This window comes from Ursus maritimus, unplaced genomic scaffold (genome assembly GCF_017311325.1).
Source record: "Ursus maritimus isolate PB19 unplaced genomic scaffold, ASM1731132v1 scaffold_28, whole genome shotgun sequence".
Classification (NCBI taxonomy): Eukaryota; Metazoa; Chordata; class Mammalia; order Carnivora; family Ursidae; genus Ursus; species Ursus maritimus.
This window is the reverse complement of record NW_024425341.1, coordinates 36,317,509-36,335,696: the sequence shown is the minus strand read 5'-3', so window position 1 is coordinate 36,335,696 and position 18,188 is coordinate 36,317,509. Positions and strand designations below refer to the sequence as shown.

General features: G+C 39.5%; 1 protein-coding gene across 1 annotated transcript; it reads right to left on the bottom strand.

The window, feature by feature from the left end:
- Positions 1 to 345: 345 nt before the first annotated feature.
- F11 (coagulation factor XI) lies at positions 346 to 17,552 on the bottom strand. Its single transcript, XM_040643402.1, has 14 exons — positions 17,319 to 17,552; positions 15,209 to 15,371; positions 13,595 to 13,701; positions 12,688 to 12,847; positions 11,350 to 11,459; positions 10,505 to 10,664; positions 8,255 to 8,364; positions 7,990 to 8,152; positions 7,794 to 7,900; positions 4,380 to 4,548; positions 3,066 to 3,241; positions 2,381 to 2,476; positions 1,522 to 1,661; positions 346 to 1,076 (listed from the first exon to the last, which is right to left on the bottom strand). The coding sequence occupies exons 1-14, from the start codon at positions 17,371 to 17,373 to the stop codon at positions 915 to 917; spliced, it is 1,878 nt and encodes a 625-aa protein (XP_040499336.1). The 5' UTR covers positions 17,374 to 17,552; the 3' UTR covers positions 346 to 914.
- Between the last annotated feature and the right edge of the window lie 636 nt (positions 17,553 to 18,188).

Genomic DNA, 18,188 nt, shown 5'->3' with positions numbered 1-18,188 from the left:
TAGGCAAGTACAACTTTTAAGATTTTTCCCCTAAGATACCACTTCCAGGGGAATTACAGCCTTCAATCCTTTCCCAGATAGAAATTCTAGAGTCCACATTCACATGCACTCATGGCTTATGTCTACCCAAACTAATTTTAAAACATATTAAAAATTGAAATGACAGGAGCGTCTAGATGGCTTGGTTGAGCGGCCAACTCTTGATTTCAGCTCAGGTCATAATCTCAGGTTCGTGGGATCAAACCCTGAGTCAGACTCTATGTGGAGGATGGAGCCTGCTTATGATTCTCTCTCTCTCCCTCCCCCTCCCCCCCATTTCTCTCTCACTGTCCCTCTTAAAAAAGATTGAAATGACAAAGATTCTTGATTATTCTGAAAACTGGCCATTGAATCAAATTCTTCTTTCACAAAAGAAAGATGTTCTTGTAGGCAGAGTACAGATTCTTGCAAATTGAGGGTGACTGTCCTTGTTCCCATTTTCTCCAGCTGCCATTTCTCGCTTCACAGATCTGCTTATGGTGGTTGCTTTTGGCAGTTCTCCCAGAGCCTCTCGTGCCACAACCTGATTCTTGAATCTTAAAAAATATCTCCCACTCCCCCTGCTTGTGTTACCTCTCTCGCTGGCTGTCTCTATCTCTGTCAAATAAATAAATAAAATCTTTAAAAAAAAAAAAAAAGCAAGAGACTGGATGCTGAAAACAAACTGATTATCATAGAATGGAAATTTTGAAAATGACCATTTGTTTCTTTTGGCACATTCTCACAAATACCGACCCCTTTCAATGCGTTACTGTCTCGGTGGTATAACCTGTGGAGGAAAATGGCGGCCCAGCGTCTTCAGTGAAATCAAAACCCTCCTCCCAGAAATAACCTGGTTTTCCTTTCACAGTGTCAAGGGGCATCTGGGAACTCTTTCACACTGCTTGAGTTTTCTCCAAAATCCAGTCCACATACTTAACCACGTTGGTGTAAACCCCTGGCCGTTCCCTTTGACCGCAGCCTTCTCCCCAGCTGGTGATGCCCACCAAATGCCAGACCTCGTTGTGTTTACAGGACAGGGGGCCCCCTGAGTCTCCCTGTGATGGGGGGAAAAAAGAAAAGGTGCATAGATGAGTTCAGATGCTTCTCATCTTAAATACATGTTCTTCAGAGTGATTTTGCCTAAAATTCTGCTCTTGCCTCTTTAAAAAACTTCAACATAAGTAAAACAAATACACCATGGTTCTCAGAAGACTGCTTTTTAAATGCATTAAACTTTCTGGGGTGCCTGGGTGGCTCAGTCAGTTAAGTGTCCAACTCTTGATTTTGGTTCAGGTCATGATCTTAGGGTCATGAGACCAAGCCCCACATCAGGTTCCATGTGTGGAGCCTGCTTGGGATTCTCTCCTCCTCCTGTTGCCCCTCCCCTTACTTGTGCACCCTCTCTCTCATTCTCTCTCTCTAAAAAAAAATAATAATAATAAAATAAATGCATTAAACATTCTAACGTGAATATATTCAACTGGTTGAAAACACTCTTACCTTACAAGCATCCTTCCCTCCTTCTTTATAACCTGCACAGATCATCTTATTGGTTATTTTATGCCTTCTGTATCTTATCTGGCATTCTTCATTTGTCACCAAAGGTATATTAGCTTTCTGGAGAGTATTCTGTATTTTGCCTGAAAAAAATTTTTGGCTTGTTAACAGAATAATCATATATATATATAATAAAGATATGTATTTAAAATCAAAACCATACCTATATAAAAATCTAGAAAAAATATCAAGTTTACCTCATAGACCTTTTATAATTACAAAGTATAGAGAAAAGATTATTTACTAACATGAAGTTCAAAACTAAGTATGTCTCTAACTGGAATTACTGCCCAGAGAAAATAACTGGGTAACAGGCCAGGACATTTCATGAAAAGTGCTAGGTTTCACATTAAACTTCATTAAAAATAATTAGTCTTTAAAGACATTGTCATATTTAAAATTTCCAATCAAACAAATGTAGGATCCTCCTCACTTGGGTAATTTTCCCTTTTCATTTTTTTTAAAGATTTTATTTATTTGAGAGAAAGAGAGAGAAAGTGAGCAAGAGCATGAGCAGGGGGAGGGGCAGAGGAGAAACAGACTCTCCACTGAGCAGGGAGCCTAATGTGGGGCTCGCTCCCAGGACCCTGAGATCATGACCTGAGCCGAAGGCAGACACGTAACCGACTGAGCCACCCAGGTGCCCCGCCTTTTCATTTTTATTAACATGTTTTCTGTAGTTGAAGGATGTGGTTATTTTACTCACATTGTAGCTGTATGCCTTGATACACAAGAAAAGGGTAAAACTGAGCTGTGTTGTTTACCTTTAGGATGGAGCACACTGAGAAACATCATTTCTTACCTCTTAACTTTCTGTACCCCCATCCAGTCACCCAGCAATCAGTATATATTACATTTCTATCTCCTTTGGAAGGTAGACATATGGGTCTCTGAGCATCTAAATTTTAAAAATCATAGTTTAGTCACCAGAATCAAAATATATCTTCTCTCCCCCAAGAGACTCTCTTCTTTCGCTTTATATTATGTAGTGTGTTCTCTATTTATTATATTTGGGTTTTGCCTCATTGCTATTCATTTTCATTCCTCATGGTCAGCATTATCCATCACGTACTGGGTTGGTGAGGGAGTAAGGGGGAGGCAAGGCACAGCCCTCCCCATGAGTTCCATCTCTCTAACTAGGTCTGTGACCCTGTAGAAATTGCTCACTTGTTCAGACCTGAAATTCTTTTGTCCTTAAAAGATATAAATCATCTTTAATATTCCAATATATTATAGAGTTATGTCATTTGGTGCATCTGAGAAGACCTGCAGAAAACTTAGCTCTTCACCCACATCCCACAGTAAGATTTAATAATCAGGAAAGAGTTGCCAGTCTTAACAGACTAAAAGACTAGCTTTGTGGATCCTCTCTCTCTCATGATCACACCACCTTGAGGTTGCTGGGTTCAGGCCATGAAACTGCGGGTGTTAAACATTACATCTAGGTAATCATTATTGATAACTTCCCATTTAAAATTGCAACATACCTGTGTAATTTATTGCAGTTTCCAGTTTTAACAAGGCAATATCATACCCGCTTTCTGCCACTTCATATTGGTCATGGATTATTATTTCTTGAACCCCAAAAAAAGATGTGTCCTTTTTAATTTCTGATTGGTTTAAAATGCCACTATAGACACGCAAGATTTTAGGTGACTCTACCCTAAGGAATAAACAATAAGAAGAAAAGAAATTCCCATTACCAAATAATTCCCAAACATTTGAGCTATATTGCTAAGTACCTACTTATTACTAATCTTTTCTACAGGTGATGGGCTTTTTGATGGAAAGGAGTGATTTCATGCTAGGATTTTTCCACTCACATATTCCTCCTGTAGAAAGCTCTGGGTTAGTATATACTATATTAAACACATAAAAATGAAGGAAGGCTCTTTTCACCCAACACACACACACACACTCTCTCTCTCTCTCTCTCATTCTCTTTCTTTCTCTCGATCTCCCTCTCATGAAGAGTTCCAGTTCTAGTCTCAGCCCTAGCATCATTAGCTGTGATCCTGAGAAATTCACTCAGATTTTCTAGCACTCCATTTTCCCATATGGAAAAGGTTAAAAAAAAGGGGGGGGGGTAAAGGAGACTATGGACTTCAAACATATCTGTGAGTTATAATGTGAGTATGCTACATACTGATGAAAAACAAAAACAAACACACAATACCATGTCTGGAAACAGAATACTGAAGTGCAAAGGGCGAGTCTGGCCAACTAAAATTCCCTGGGATACATATACTCTCCTGACGGAGCTTTTAGGTTTGGAAAATATTGAAATTGACCTAAGTAGGGAATCCAATTTGAGGATTCATAATGAACTCTTCCTTCTGTATTAGGAAACACAGGGACAGAGAAAGAGAGAGGGAGGAAGGGGGAGAGGGAAGTGGAGGGAGACGGAGGAGGGGGGAGAGAGAAGAGAGACAGGGAAGAAGTGAGGGAGAGAGAGAATGACAGATTTAGAGAAGGGGAAATTATCTTTGTGTTTAGTTCTGGACCCGAGGCCCAAGACGATGCACAGAAGATACGTCCTGATGGGAAACAGCAAGAACACTGCTGGGCATGTGTACGCATTTAAACGGGGAAGTGAAATAATATGCCATCATGTTCCTGTACCTAATCTAAGGTTGGTAGACCATAAGTGGTTCTTCCCTTTTGCCTTTTTTTTTTCATTTTATAAATTTAATTTAGCAAATAGGATAATTTACATTTTTAAAGTATTTACTAAAATGCTAATGATAGATTTAATATATGTGTGAGCCTGGGGAACTAATAAAAACAGGAATGGTACTGACTCGTCGAAACAGTGAGCAGCTGTTAGTATCCACTGGTTTCCAATGATGGAGCCTCCACATAGGTGTCTCTGGGTGGGTGATGTGGTATGCAAAGTTATCTGCCACGGCCACTCACCATGAACAGATGCCGTTCCTCCAACAATTCTGGGCTTGATTTTGGTTGTACACTCTGCAACAGAAGAGTCGCAATGAGTAGCTTCCTAAATCTTCCTTTTCCATCAGTAGTTATGTTCCTTCAGGCACAAAGAGGAGAAAACCTTCCCTCGATTCAATATTTTATTATGACCCTGACTTGAAGAAATTTTATAATCAAGCTGGCAAGCGAAGCATGCACAGGAAAACGGAATGACTCAGGCACCTTGTAATTACGTGCCCCCAGAGAAAGTCTCATCTGGCATTGAGTGCGGTCTTATCCTTCCTCATATGATAACCCTTTCAAAGCAGCTAACCAGTGCGGCCCTTGGACCTAATCACATCACCTGGGAATTTGTTAGAAATGTAATGTCTTGAGCTCCCCTCAGACCTAACAGATGAGGAACTTGGACAGCGGAGCCTAGTAATCTGAATTTCAATCGGCTCTGCTGAAGTTTGAGAATATTGTTACAAAGAAAAGTGAGCACCTTCCACCCAGTTTACAGCATCTGTCCGGTTCCCCCCATCTTCTTCCCCTCAGGCTGGCTTTTGGTCCCCATCTCTCCTGCTCCAGCTGGGTTCCATCCAAACCTGGGCTGCTCTTCTGTTTGTGAACTGCTTCTGCCTTTTGGTCTTGTTGACAGTTTGAGGTTCTCCAGGTTCAACCCATGATATCTTCCAAGGACTTTGATTCCGATTTACCCCTCTGTCTCTTCCTATCTTAGCTGCCCTGGGCAGGATAGTCCATTCTGCTTCTACTTCCTGGGATGCCAAAATGAGCATCCACCCTCCTGATGGGAGCCTTGGCCAAATCTGGCCCAATAACTTAGGTAGAGTGGCAATGAGGCACTCATAGACAACAGTTTTCTAGAGCGATTCTTCTCATATTTTAATGTGCATATGGATCACCGGGTTATCTTTTATTTTATTTTTACTTTATTTTTTTCACCTGGTTATGTTTTAAAATGCTGATTCTATTCAGTCTGGGGCGAGATCTGAAACTCCTTCTAGCAAGCTCACCGGTGACGTCAACATGCTACACCCAGACCACACTCAGAATAACAAGGACCAGAGGATCAAGGAGGCTTGGTAGCCTTAGCTGAAGGAGGAGTGTGAAATTAGCAAGAGTCACTACTCAAAAGCCAAGTCCTAGATGGTCTATTGCCTGGTTTCGTGGGTATAAAACAATCTCTCTAGGCCTTACTTTCCTCAACAGGGAAATGGATGTATAATCCTGAGGCAGACTTCAAACAGAAAGAGAGGTCAGGAAAAGGAGTCTTAGAGAAAACACCAGCTGGTAGAACATGGAGACAGGAACAAGCTTGACGTGCTTGTGAAAGCTTAAACAGGCTGCGATACTGAGAGAAGAGTTCTCACCTGAGAGTAGATGGAGTGAGATTAGCTTCAGAGAAACATTTTGAAGATTTTGACTAGATTCTGGAATTACAGGGAAGCCGTTATAATTCACAAGAAAGGAAAGGCAAAGTTTAGGAAAATTAATAGGTAAACAGTAACTAAAATGTTACAAACAAAAAAGACTTTCTTAGGGATAAATAATATGTCTTGTTCATTCTCTTTTGTCTCTCAGTTTAAACAAAATGCTGAAAATTCGTGTTTCGCGATAGATTTTATGTCAGGATTAGATTTTGATGGCAATTGCTCTGTATCTTCAAAAAGTTATGAAGAACAATGGCAGTTTAAGACATGATAAATATCTCAGGTAGATATCCCCTCCCATTCGGGTATTATTTCATCTAGTCTAATGCAGGAAAATCTAATTATCTAGTTTCAGAAGGTGCCCTAAAAAGTCGTTAGATTTTATTTCCCTTTATCTTTTATTTTCTGCTTCAGCTATCAATTTCTACCTGATATATTCTGTAGGCTTCACAGACCAGAATCCATACATTTATCAGAGAAGAAGATAATGAAAGGAGGAAGGTGGGGAATGGATTCCGCAATTTAAGGTATAAGGGCTGATTCCCATTTTAGAAACTATCAACATCTCTAACAACAAAATCTGCCAAGTGCCAGGTGTCCCTTCTAGTGCTTAGCAAAACTAAGACAAAAGCATTATCATAAATGCTCCTTCTGTCTCAAGTGAATGTATTGTGAGGAAAACAGAGGCTATTTGAGATACAACCTCATTGGCTGACTTTTTAAAGGAGCTTGGGCCATCCAAAGATTCCCATCAGATTCCTCTACACTCCAGAAAGGCATGGTTTCCTAGTTAGGATGTTAGCATTGGACACAATACTGTATATGCTATGAAATAAGTTCTCAGAAGTTAAGGATTTACTCACCTTCTCAGCAGAGAAATAATTCTGACACAAAAGATTTTTATACCCTGGAAACTATTACAAAGTAAAATCATCACTTCTTTTTATTCACTAAATCTCAGTTGAATCTTAAATTCGTAGTGCTTTATAATATTGGACATTAAGCAATACAAGTCTAAAATGCAGTTTCATGTAACTCAGTAAGTACTGAAGTCATAATGGGTATATTCTTTCCTGTTGGGGGTTCTGTCCCTTAGATCATTCTGTTTGCCTACAAACCAGCCCTTGCGACTATGCTCAGAAATTAGCCACTGGAATTGGCCACGGCTGATGTGATTTTTCATTATAATTTTTATGGTATTATAGGTATTTTTTAATCTAGACAATGTTTTTATGTCCTTTCTACCCTACCACACTCATTGTTATAAATAAACAAGGTTTTACTATAAATGTTTTGCCAATATTCATAGATATGCAGAACAGTTGGAGACAATGTAAAAGAATGAAGGCTCTCAGAAAGAAGCTACGATATTTCTTGAATAAATACATAATCTTTCAAACATATGATAATTATTTATGTTTCAATTAAAGGTCAAGTAATGGCCAATGGACAGAAAATGAATGATCTGACTAACCAAAATGCTGGTTGATACTCAATTTTAAAGAATAATACGAAAGATCATTGGCCTTCACAACAAGAATCAAACATCAAAGTGTTGGCGAAACCTGAGCCTCACCATGAAATACCAGCTGTACAAATGCGTCAAGTTAAAACACATACTCACGTAATACTAGGCGATGCAGAGTTTAGGTAAGGCCCAATACTTACCTCTAAAGCAGGGTCAGCCTGCGTGACGGGAGCAAAAAATAACAGAAAACTGCCTCTAAGTTCGTTATTGTACTAATCCTCTCCCCTTCGTGGCTACCAGTGACTCTCTCAGTCATGATATATTTAGTACAGTATAACCTCTCCCATAGTATGTTTTTCAGGTGACGTTAAACTCACCATTATCCATTTTACATAATCTTAATGTATATCCGGAGATGCCTCCTCTCCCATGAAGTATTTTAGTTGGAGATCCATTTGAAGAAAGTTTTAAGTAACATTTACCCCTGCAGGTTGGAAACAAAATAGTATAAACATAATGCCCCGCTCTAAAAGATCGGACAAGCGTGTCTGTGTGACTCGACGTAGGTCTTACTTCCCTCCGTTGCAAGACTCTGGAGATGGGGAATAGGTAAAAAATTGGCAGCGGATGGTGTCGGTACACATTTTCTGGCAGTCTTCGTGCCCTTTCGCATCAACAATGTCCAATTCTTCTCCCAAGAAATCAGTGTTGTGGTAAAATGAGGAGTGACAGAACACTAGGCAGCAAACCACAGATCAGATATGAGACACAAAACCTCAGTGCCCATCAACCTCGGGTGTGCTGAGCTCCATCGGGAGAAAGTGCTTTCGCTGTTTACCTGGGACGCTGTGCCTGCAGTTTTGCAGACTGAAACCAGAAAGAGCTTTGTTCTTTTTAATGCGTGTACTTGGTAATCCACTTTCAGATGTTTTCAGGAGACAAAGATTTCTAACCGTAAAAAAAATAAAAGGGAAATGTAAATATATTGTGTAAGACATGTAGAAGAAAAGAACCATTTTTTATAGCACACACAAAAGGCAATTCATGTGGGTACTGAACAGTGAAATATTTCTCATTTTGCAAGTACTCATCATAAATCAGTGAGTCAGACCCCAGGATCCATAGGTGGTAGACAAATTTTCCAAAACAAAACCACTTGCCTCCATAAAAATTTTCTGAGCTGGTTCTATTGTCAGTGTTCCTAACATTTTCCTTCTTTGCCTCCTTTCTTTCAACACTCCTAGCCCATCTCAAAGATTCCATCATTTTCATGCTACGGATAGAGTTGCTGGCTGACTCTGGATGGCAGATTTATTCCTGGCTTAGTGATATCCAACACAGGCTCCACACAAGCAGCATCTTCCTGGAAAGATGGAACTTTTCCTAATTAGCCCCAAGTCACAGTCTAGAGCAGTGCCGTCCAACAGAATTTTCTGCAGTGATAGAAATAGTCCATGTCTGTACCATCCGAGTCAATGGCCACTAGCCACATGTGGCTAGTGAGCACGTGGAATGTGGCTAATACAACTGTGGAAATGCATATATACTTCTATTTAATTTTAATTAATTTAAATTTAAAAAGCCAAGCTTGGCTTGTAGCATTCATCTCCCTCTCTCACCCGGTATCGAAGATCCATGTGTTACTCCTCTTACAAGTATTGATTGGGAGTTTCATAAAAGGAATAAAAAGAAAAAGAGCAGTGATTAACCCAACAGTACAAAGCCATCTTTCTAATTTGTGACATTTATAATGTCCCAAGGCTCAATCTCTGAATCTCCTTTCTTCTCTGACTGCACTCGGTCCTTTGATGGTCTCACCCAGTTTCAGTCACTTTAATTACCATGTATGCTGGTGACACCTGAACACAGATCTACAACATAAACCTGTCTTCTTAGTTCCAGATTTCTCTTTCCAATTGCCAGTTCAACACTTCTCTCTGGCTGTCTACTAGGCATCACTTCCCTCTTGAAATCTGCTCCTCATGAAATCTGCAGCTCTGTCATGGGCTTTTTCATCCCTTCAGTTCCCTGGGCCAAAAGTCTTAGAGCAATCACAGACTCTTTCTCTCCTCCAGAGCCAACATCAAATTCATCAGCAAATCTTTTTGGCTCTACATGGACGACATATACCAAACTGATGACTTCTGTATCACTTCCACTCTGGTCCAAGTAGGGCAGGGTTTTTATCTGTTTAGCTCATCAATGTATCCCTGGTGTTTAGAACAATGCCTGGTATACAGTAGGCACCGAATAAATTATATTATGTTGTTGAGTAAATAAAAGCAACAGATATATTTTCATGTGACAGACTTAGTACTTCTGAAAGTTGCTCAATGGAAAACCAGGCTTGTTTGATGGACAAGGAACTTGAGGGCTTACCCTGGCTGGATTGCTCTTGGAGACACACTCCCCGCGTGGGCAGCCAAATCAAGCAAATACTGAGGATTCTGAGAATTCTGATTCAGATAATATAGAGAATCTGATTTTGAAGCAGACTTAATCTTAAGTTGTTTTTTTTTTTTTTTTTTTAGTGAGTCTTATTATTGAGGAACAGCAATCCCAACAGATATCCCTTTAATGATCAAAGAAATTTCTCATGCTTTATCATGGTTTCCTGTATTAATACCCATCGGTACGGGAAACAACATCTCAATTCTCAAACCTCCCGACCAAATTGCCCCCAGTTCCATTAACGTAGGCCTTTACTTCCCTTTTCTTCACTTTGGATTTGACATTTCGCTGATATTCCCAGCTCTTCCTGCTCCGGGTTCAATGATCTCACACTGGGAACTGAACTAAGCTGCCTCTTAATGGTCATCCATATTTTCTTCATTCCGTTCAGAACTACTCTCCCTTTGCTGAGGCAGGGACCTCCCTCAGCTAAAGAAAACAAGAGTCCTTGCGAACATGGGATGTGTGGCCATTGGGTGCGGAATGGAAAGAGAGGAGCTAAGAATCCTTCTCTGCAACTTTGACCTACCCTACGCAGACATTTAGACCAAATGTGTAGTAGCTCAGAATTGTTAACGATGGGTTTTGAGCACTTGTTTTAAAAGATAACACATTAATCTTAATCTTAACTCCTTACCTTTCAGATTCCTTTGGCCATTCTTGAGAAAAGAAGGTAAAAAACAAACAACTGGGATGGTGAGTACAAATGCGGCGACAGGCAAAGACATCCGGAGCCACGACACTGTCAATGTTACTGTCTGCGAACACTGTACTATGGAAAATGTCCCTAATACAAGCTGCACAACAGAAGAAACCCTGCTTAAGAAATCAGTTCACCAATATAATCAGTAAAATCCCAGTCATCGCATTTGTAAATGCCGTATGCAAAGTTGGGTGGGGGTGAGGGCGGGACAAAGAGGCTGAGCACAGAGGAATTAGAGGGCAGTGGAAATGCTCTGCACGATACTGTAATGACATTGCACAAACCCACCGAACACACAACACCAAGAGTGAATGCGAATGTGAGCTGTGGACTGGAGGGGATTATGACGTGTCCATGTACATTAATCAACTGTAACAAGTGTGCCACTCTGGAGGGGGTGTTGATAATGAAGGAACCTGTGCGTGTGTTGGGGCAGGGGGTGTATGGGACAGCTGTACTTTCCCCTCAATTTTGCAGCGAACCTAAAATCACTCTAAAGAGATAAAGTCTCAATAACAATGTTGTAAAAAGTTACTTTTTTTATCTCAGGATCTTCAATTTTTCTTTTAAATTAGGAAACGTGAAGTGATTATTTTAAATTCAAACATAGCTCTAATTATATAGGACATAATGAATTCTTTCACACGAAGAAGGGAAAAGATCATTTGGTCCACTGCATCAGGGAGCACATATTGGGATCCTAAGTTAGGCCCGTCACACGTTCCATCGGTACCTACTATTTAACGGCTGAACCACCTCGCTAAGTAAAGAATAGTTACCCAGATTAGAAAGCGCGCAGGATTTCAGTGAAAATCCAGACACCACTGAACTGAGTTTCGTTATTCTGGTTGGTGTCCCCATTTGGGTGTACTTCAACAGACAAACGTTACTGCATAAAAACAAAAACGGAAAAATGTTTTACTCTTCTAAATACAAGTAGGAAAAAAAAATAAGGTGCTAAGAAATTCCAATTTAGACACTGCCTGGACATTCCAGCTACGGGACTGCTCTGAAAAGCGTGGATCTGAGAGCTGGACAGTTGGACTTGTGTCGTTGCTCTGCCCAGACCTGGTCAGCCTGTGAATTCTGTCAACTTTATTTTTCATCACAAAAATGCCAGCTTTGGAAGGATGGCGGTCTGGAGAGTAGCAGGTAGGAAGCAATGAATTCTCAAGCCCTTCTCAATTTTAGCAGTTTAACTTTTTTTATAATACCCAGCAACTCCCAAGTTCCTTGCTTGCTGTCCATGTTGTGTTAAGTCTTAAATGTATAAAAAATGTAAAAAGATGTTGTATGAACTAAGCTAAACACAAACCCTGAAAACTTGCTTATTAATTTGAGGGTTTTATCATTGTTTTTGAAACAAATCTCTGATGCTTTGTTTGCTTTGCACTCACGTCCTTGTTGTAAATGTGCAGAGTAGAATGTTAAAACCCAAAGGTAAATCCAAATACTAGTCATTTGAACGTATTTCTCTCTCTCTCTCTGTCTCTCTCTCTCTCGGATTCTAGATAAGTATAATTTACTATACAACTCTAAAACATTGCAAATATTTCTAAATATAAAAGTCAGTGACATTTTCCCCTAAACTTCTTTTAAAAGAGAACACAGATTCATCATTAGAGATCAGGTCGTTTTTATATCCTACCCATTTATCTCTGGAATATTTCAAAACCCGATGTGGGGCAGATTTTAAAACACTTCACATGGGCTTCAGTTATTTTGTCTTAGATAAGGAACTTTTATTTACGGAGGTCTGAGTAGTTTTTTCCTTTTGATTCTATAATCCTTTAGGCCAGGAAGGGCATAGGCAGACCAACCGTAACTGTCTCAAAACTGCCAGTTAAGAAATGTATCACTTTTTAAATTAGCTGAGAGAGGAGTTTTTATGTAACAATGTCAGTAAAAGACAGACTCCTTACCATAAAGGAAATGCATCCAAATTGGGCTTTAAATGCACTTTCCATGAAGAAAACTATCAGCACTGTATTTGTTATAGAAATGTCGTTTAGGGGCTAAAAATAAATTTTGGCATCCAGCTGAAGAGAACTTTTGTTTTCCGTCAGAGAATGTAATGATCCACTTACTGTCCTTGGGCTCAGCCTTGGCTCACTCACCGATGCTCTGCGCTTGGAAACTGGCTTGTTGCGTATGTGAAAAAGTGACAGTGGACATCATTTGTGCATCTCTCTTGGCATTCCTGAACATTCCTGGTGATCGAGCCATTATAGTTCATGCCCTTCATGTCCAGGCCCACGTACACATTTTTGTTGCAAGCTGGAAACAAAAGCAGAAAACATGGCGACCTTCCAGACTCGAGGGACAACTGGAAAAACGCGCTACCTCGGCAACTGTCCCTCCTGACTTATCTTTCCACACCTAGAGCCACTGTTCCTCAGAAGTCCTCTGTTTTCATCTTAATCCGCTTAATTTCTACTCTCAGGTGGAAGCAGCAAAAGAATGCCAACGTCCTTCTTCTGTTGCAACAGCACGGACTTGTAAATTCCTGTTTTCAGTTTTCTGCTCTGGCCTCCCTGGTCTCCTTAACCCCTTGACGGATTTACTAACCTATTCAAGAATCTTTTCACCATTAAGACAAGTGTCATCTCAACCTTTACAGTTGGTCTTTTGATTTGAAGTAATATGTTTAATAAGGACTTTTATATAAAACTTTAAGCTGGGAAAGAGAAATACAATAAATGAATGATGAGGACTATGTAGTAAGACATGTCCTTCTATTGTGTAAATTTTAATGAATGGGGCGGGAGGGGCGGGGCTGCATCCTTAGTGTTTACTCTACACTGAAGGAACTTCGTTAGGAGACTCTATGACCATACAGCAGGGTTTTGTTTTATAGTTGTTGTTTTTGGTTTTTGGTTTTTTTTTTGAGCAGTGGTTGCTGTAGCATGTAATTTCTCTTTTTTTTTATTATGATATGTTTTATAGTTTTAAAACCATATGTGGTGTAACTATATGTACATATCACAGTAACTAGTATTTATGAATTCTAATAAGACATCCTACCACTTATTTGGTGTGAGCATTGCTTGAAAGAATATCCAGAAATGGCTCCTGTCATATTCACCCTTGGCAGTGTTTCTGTTACACTGTCTTTCAGGATACAAGTAAACCTGTTTAAAAAAAAATAATAACATTACTGCAATGAGAACTTCTGTTTTAAAATAATGGATCTTAAAAGCCAGCACACAGAAAATCAAAGAGAAAGGAACAAACTGCTCTATCTCCTGCCAAAACAAATATTTTCTTAGCGAAACTGCGCGTTTGTTTCTCATTCCAACATCCCTACACTTCAAAGATCACGTATGGTATTCCCTACTACCTGGAAACGGGAGCGGGTGAACTATGGCCTGTTGGTCAAACAACTGTCTGCCTGTTTGTATTGCCCATGAGCTAAGAATGGTTTCTATACTTTTAAATGGTTACATTTTAAATGGTTATATAAGTACTTAAATAATATCCTTGATTTTGCTTCTGGACCTGTAATGCCTAAACTATTTATTCCTGCCTTGTCAAGAAAAAGTTTGCCAAGCCCTGCTGTAGATTCTAGAATTGTAATTTCATAAGTTCTGGGTACTATGTAAATATCTATGAATGCAGCAATAATGCAGAAAGATGTTGATAACTGAATTCTGTAGTAAAGCTTTGTTACTGAATTTTCAAGTTTGACGTGGAAACAAAAGGGATGGATGGAATGCCCTAAAATTTTAAAAACATAAGGAGGGGGAAATAGAGGGGGAGATGAACCATAAGAGACTATGGACTCCGGGAAACAAACTGTGGGTTTTAGAGGGGAAGGAGGGTGGGGGGATAGGGTAACCGGGTGATGGGTATTAAGGAGGGCACGTATTGCATGGAGCACTGGGTGTTATACACAAACAATGAATCATGGAACTTCACATCGGAAACTAATGGTGTACTGTATGGTGACTAACATAATTTTAAAAAATAAAATAAAAATATAACTATAGACACAAAACCACTAACGTCAATTTGTGAATCTGGAGAAGATTCTGGTTAATAGCTATAAATTATATTTGGGGGACAATTTTAAGGGATTCTTGTTAAAACTGTATGCTTTTTGTGTAGGAAAATGTATGTTGAAATATTTAGGGGTGAAGTGTTACAATGTCTTCAAATTAATTCAAAGGGTTAAACAGATAGATAGATAGACAGACAGACAGGGAAGAAATGGAAAAAGTCTTGGTGGTGTCGGGATCACTGTACTATGCTTTGAAACTACCTTTATAAATATTTATTTCCTAATAAAATAATTGAGGGAAAAGCACCAGTTTAAATAATATCCAATATCAATCATCAATCAAAAAGCAAAGAACAAAATGATTAAGAGGCATAAAAGTGGAGAGAAATAAGAGAGAAAGTGTACCATTAAAATCGAGACCACAGAGAAGTTGGGAAGTCCACACTGAGGGGCAGGTCTGCTGCTCCCTGACCTCCCTAAATACATCTTTTTTGTTCTGTACTATTTCATATTTCGATTGAAGGACAATATGTTTTCCAACTGTTGACCTTACATTTTACAAAATGGTAGATGAATATTCCCTGGTAAGTAATCCTCACGTAAACACTCTTTCCTCTACGTAGAAATGCAACATTTACCATTTGGTAGGATCTTGAGATGAAGACTCAGCCGTGAAGGTGAAGAGCAAGCAGCGCGGGTGGTGGGTGCAGACGAGCTGGCAGTGCCTGGCACTCGGCGTGAAAACGGTAGTGATGTCACCTCCTTGGAAGCACGTATCTGTCAGCAGCTCCGTCACGCAGTCTGTGATGGAATACACGGCACGCCTTATTTGGGATTCTCAGTGCACGTATCTAAGTAGATAATAATCTCACAAAGGCAAGCAGAGGAGGTCTACTTAACAGAAATATGCCTGAACTTGGAAATCAGAGCAAGCAACACTTTCACGTTAGTTTACTGGATGAGAAGCCTCAGACAGAAAAGGAAATCACAAAATGGCACATTTGCCGCAATGGAATTGTGCTGACGGGGGCTGTCTTGGAGCCGTGGTGATTCGTGGGAAACTGAGCAATTGCACAGAGCTTTACCGGCAAAAGATGTTCTCTAGGGTCGCATCCAAGTCTGGAATGGGCCACCTGCTTTTTCCTTTCCCTACTGCTTGCTTGTTGAAACTCCATGTTTATACGAAACAAAGGATCCAGAGTGATCATTTTTCAGTAGTGTTCAAAGGCCCTGGACGTGAGATACTGTATCACAACACTATTTTAAATGGGCCAGTTTAGTAACAGCAACTTTAGACTCTCAGAAAAAGAACCGAATCCCATTCTAACTGAAACCATGCACAGGTCTGTAGGTTTTTTTCTTTTAAAGCTAAATTGCGTAAGATTAATTTTTTTTTCTGTTTCTAGGAAGAGATACCTAATATTGCAGATTATGGCTCTTTGGGTCATTATTACTTAGTCACTGAATAAAAGGGTATAGTTTTTAATCTTGGTATATTGCTATTTAGAAGTATTACTACATAGCCCATGGTCTTAATATCTTTCATATATATTTAACATATGCATACTATATATGTAAATGTATACATACAGATATAGTAAAAATAAAATACTTTGGGAAGGATAAAATATAACTCAAATACTTACTGTAGTAACAAAAAATATACCAAATATAAGGAAAAGTATGTAGGTACAGAGCAGTGAAAACTATTACTAGAGGCTTATAGGATTTAGGTAGCCCGTGGCCTTGGATGGGGAAAATTCCAACTTTATTTTCACTAACCTCTAATGGAAATGTGGCATAGCCTTCTATTGTTAATGTAAGTAACAAACCACATAGTGTTCATAGTATCTGCAACTTTGTCATAATTCAATTACAGATTTAAAAAGAAAATACTACCTGCAGATATCATCAAATATCATCATCACTGATCACTAGTCTGGTGGTAATTATTACTCTGCAGTTTTAGACCCACCACTAAATCTTGTTACATCATGTGTTAATAAGAAGCACATCTGTTTTTATATCAGAGTTGGGGGTTTTTTACACTTTAACTAATTATTATACTGCAATATACTTGCCTTTCTTGGTAATCCTGTGTATTTTTATTTTATGCTTTTAAAGGCATTATTCTGAGAATACAGTCTAAATGGATCTACGGAGAAAAAGGAGTCAAGGATCCCTGCCACAGACTCTGCTCAAAACCCATCACATATTCCTTCTAAATCACCCAACTACAACCTCTGCAGATAGCATAATTTTCTCCAAAATTGGCAGCTACCCTAGAATGACCTGGGGGTTAACAAAAACCTGCCCTGCCCTCCCTTCCCCAAGCTCTGTGTTGCTTCCAATGGAGCTGTAGGACACCACCCCCCGCCCCCCAGGTAATGAATTCTATTTACACCTCGAAATACTCCCACTATCCACAAATCCCACCTCTTGGGGCAAAGCAAGTACTAATTACCACCAAACTAGTAACGAGTGATGTAGGTACAGATGTGGATATGGACATACATACAGACATAGACTACCACTATTACGAACAATTCCTGCACCTCAATTGCCTTCCCTGTTTTGAAACCCCAGGGTCTTAAGTGAAAAATAAAATGATTATGTCCTTCCGTGGAGTAGATGGCATGGGACCTTGGTGTGATTTCCATTTCTGGGCTTAAGCCCCTTTGTTTTCTAGTCTTCAAATCAGGGAACCAAGCTATTTCCAATTCATACCTAAGATTAAGCTCTACTTACCACCAGAAACTGAGGCAAATAAAATGAAATGTACCACTTGATATAATAAAATCATCCTACAAAGAGAAAAATGTGCACATAAAATGTGAATTTATAATTAGTTCACTGCCATCAGAGTTTACAATAAGGACACAGGGGAGTGGTTAATTCCGTGTTCACAGGGTTCTTATCATAATGCTGAATTTTACCTTCCCCACATCCCAGGACATTCTTCAGCATGGTTTTGCGTGGTGTTAACACTTTCCTAGTTCTGAAGAACCCAGAACTGATGGGAGACTACACCCGCCAGCTCAGCTTCCCCAAGCCTGCCGCTTCACCATTAACCAGAGATTTCTCATTGCCATCGTCTGACCCCTCCCCCACACCAATTTGTACACTTTTGTTTTCTCTTCCAAATTGTTTTCCTTTCCATCTCTGAAGTCTCGCGATAGCTATCGAAGAGCTCTAAATGACTTTCTACTTATGAAGTTTCCCATTTTAAAAATTCTGCTGCAAATATATTCATAGACCGTCTTGGTCACCCATCAATGTACTAATCACTGAACTAACTGTTCTATAAAAAACCCACCATCAGTGAGAAACATCAAGACTTATTTTTTAATATTGATGTTGAACATCTTTTTAATTTGTAAAACACTTGTCACTGATGACAAATTACTAGCCTTCATTCTGCATCTTCTATCCCATGGGTTATAGATCAAAGCTTCCACACTGGCAAGTCAGACAAATTTTAAAAGATCAATCATTCTCCACTGTAAAACTTTTTAAAAGCCCCCACGGTAGGAAAAGGTACTTCGAGGAATAATTGCTTGACAGAAATCGTAAATAAGAATTCTGGAACTCGTACCTGAACACATGGTGCTCGCGTGT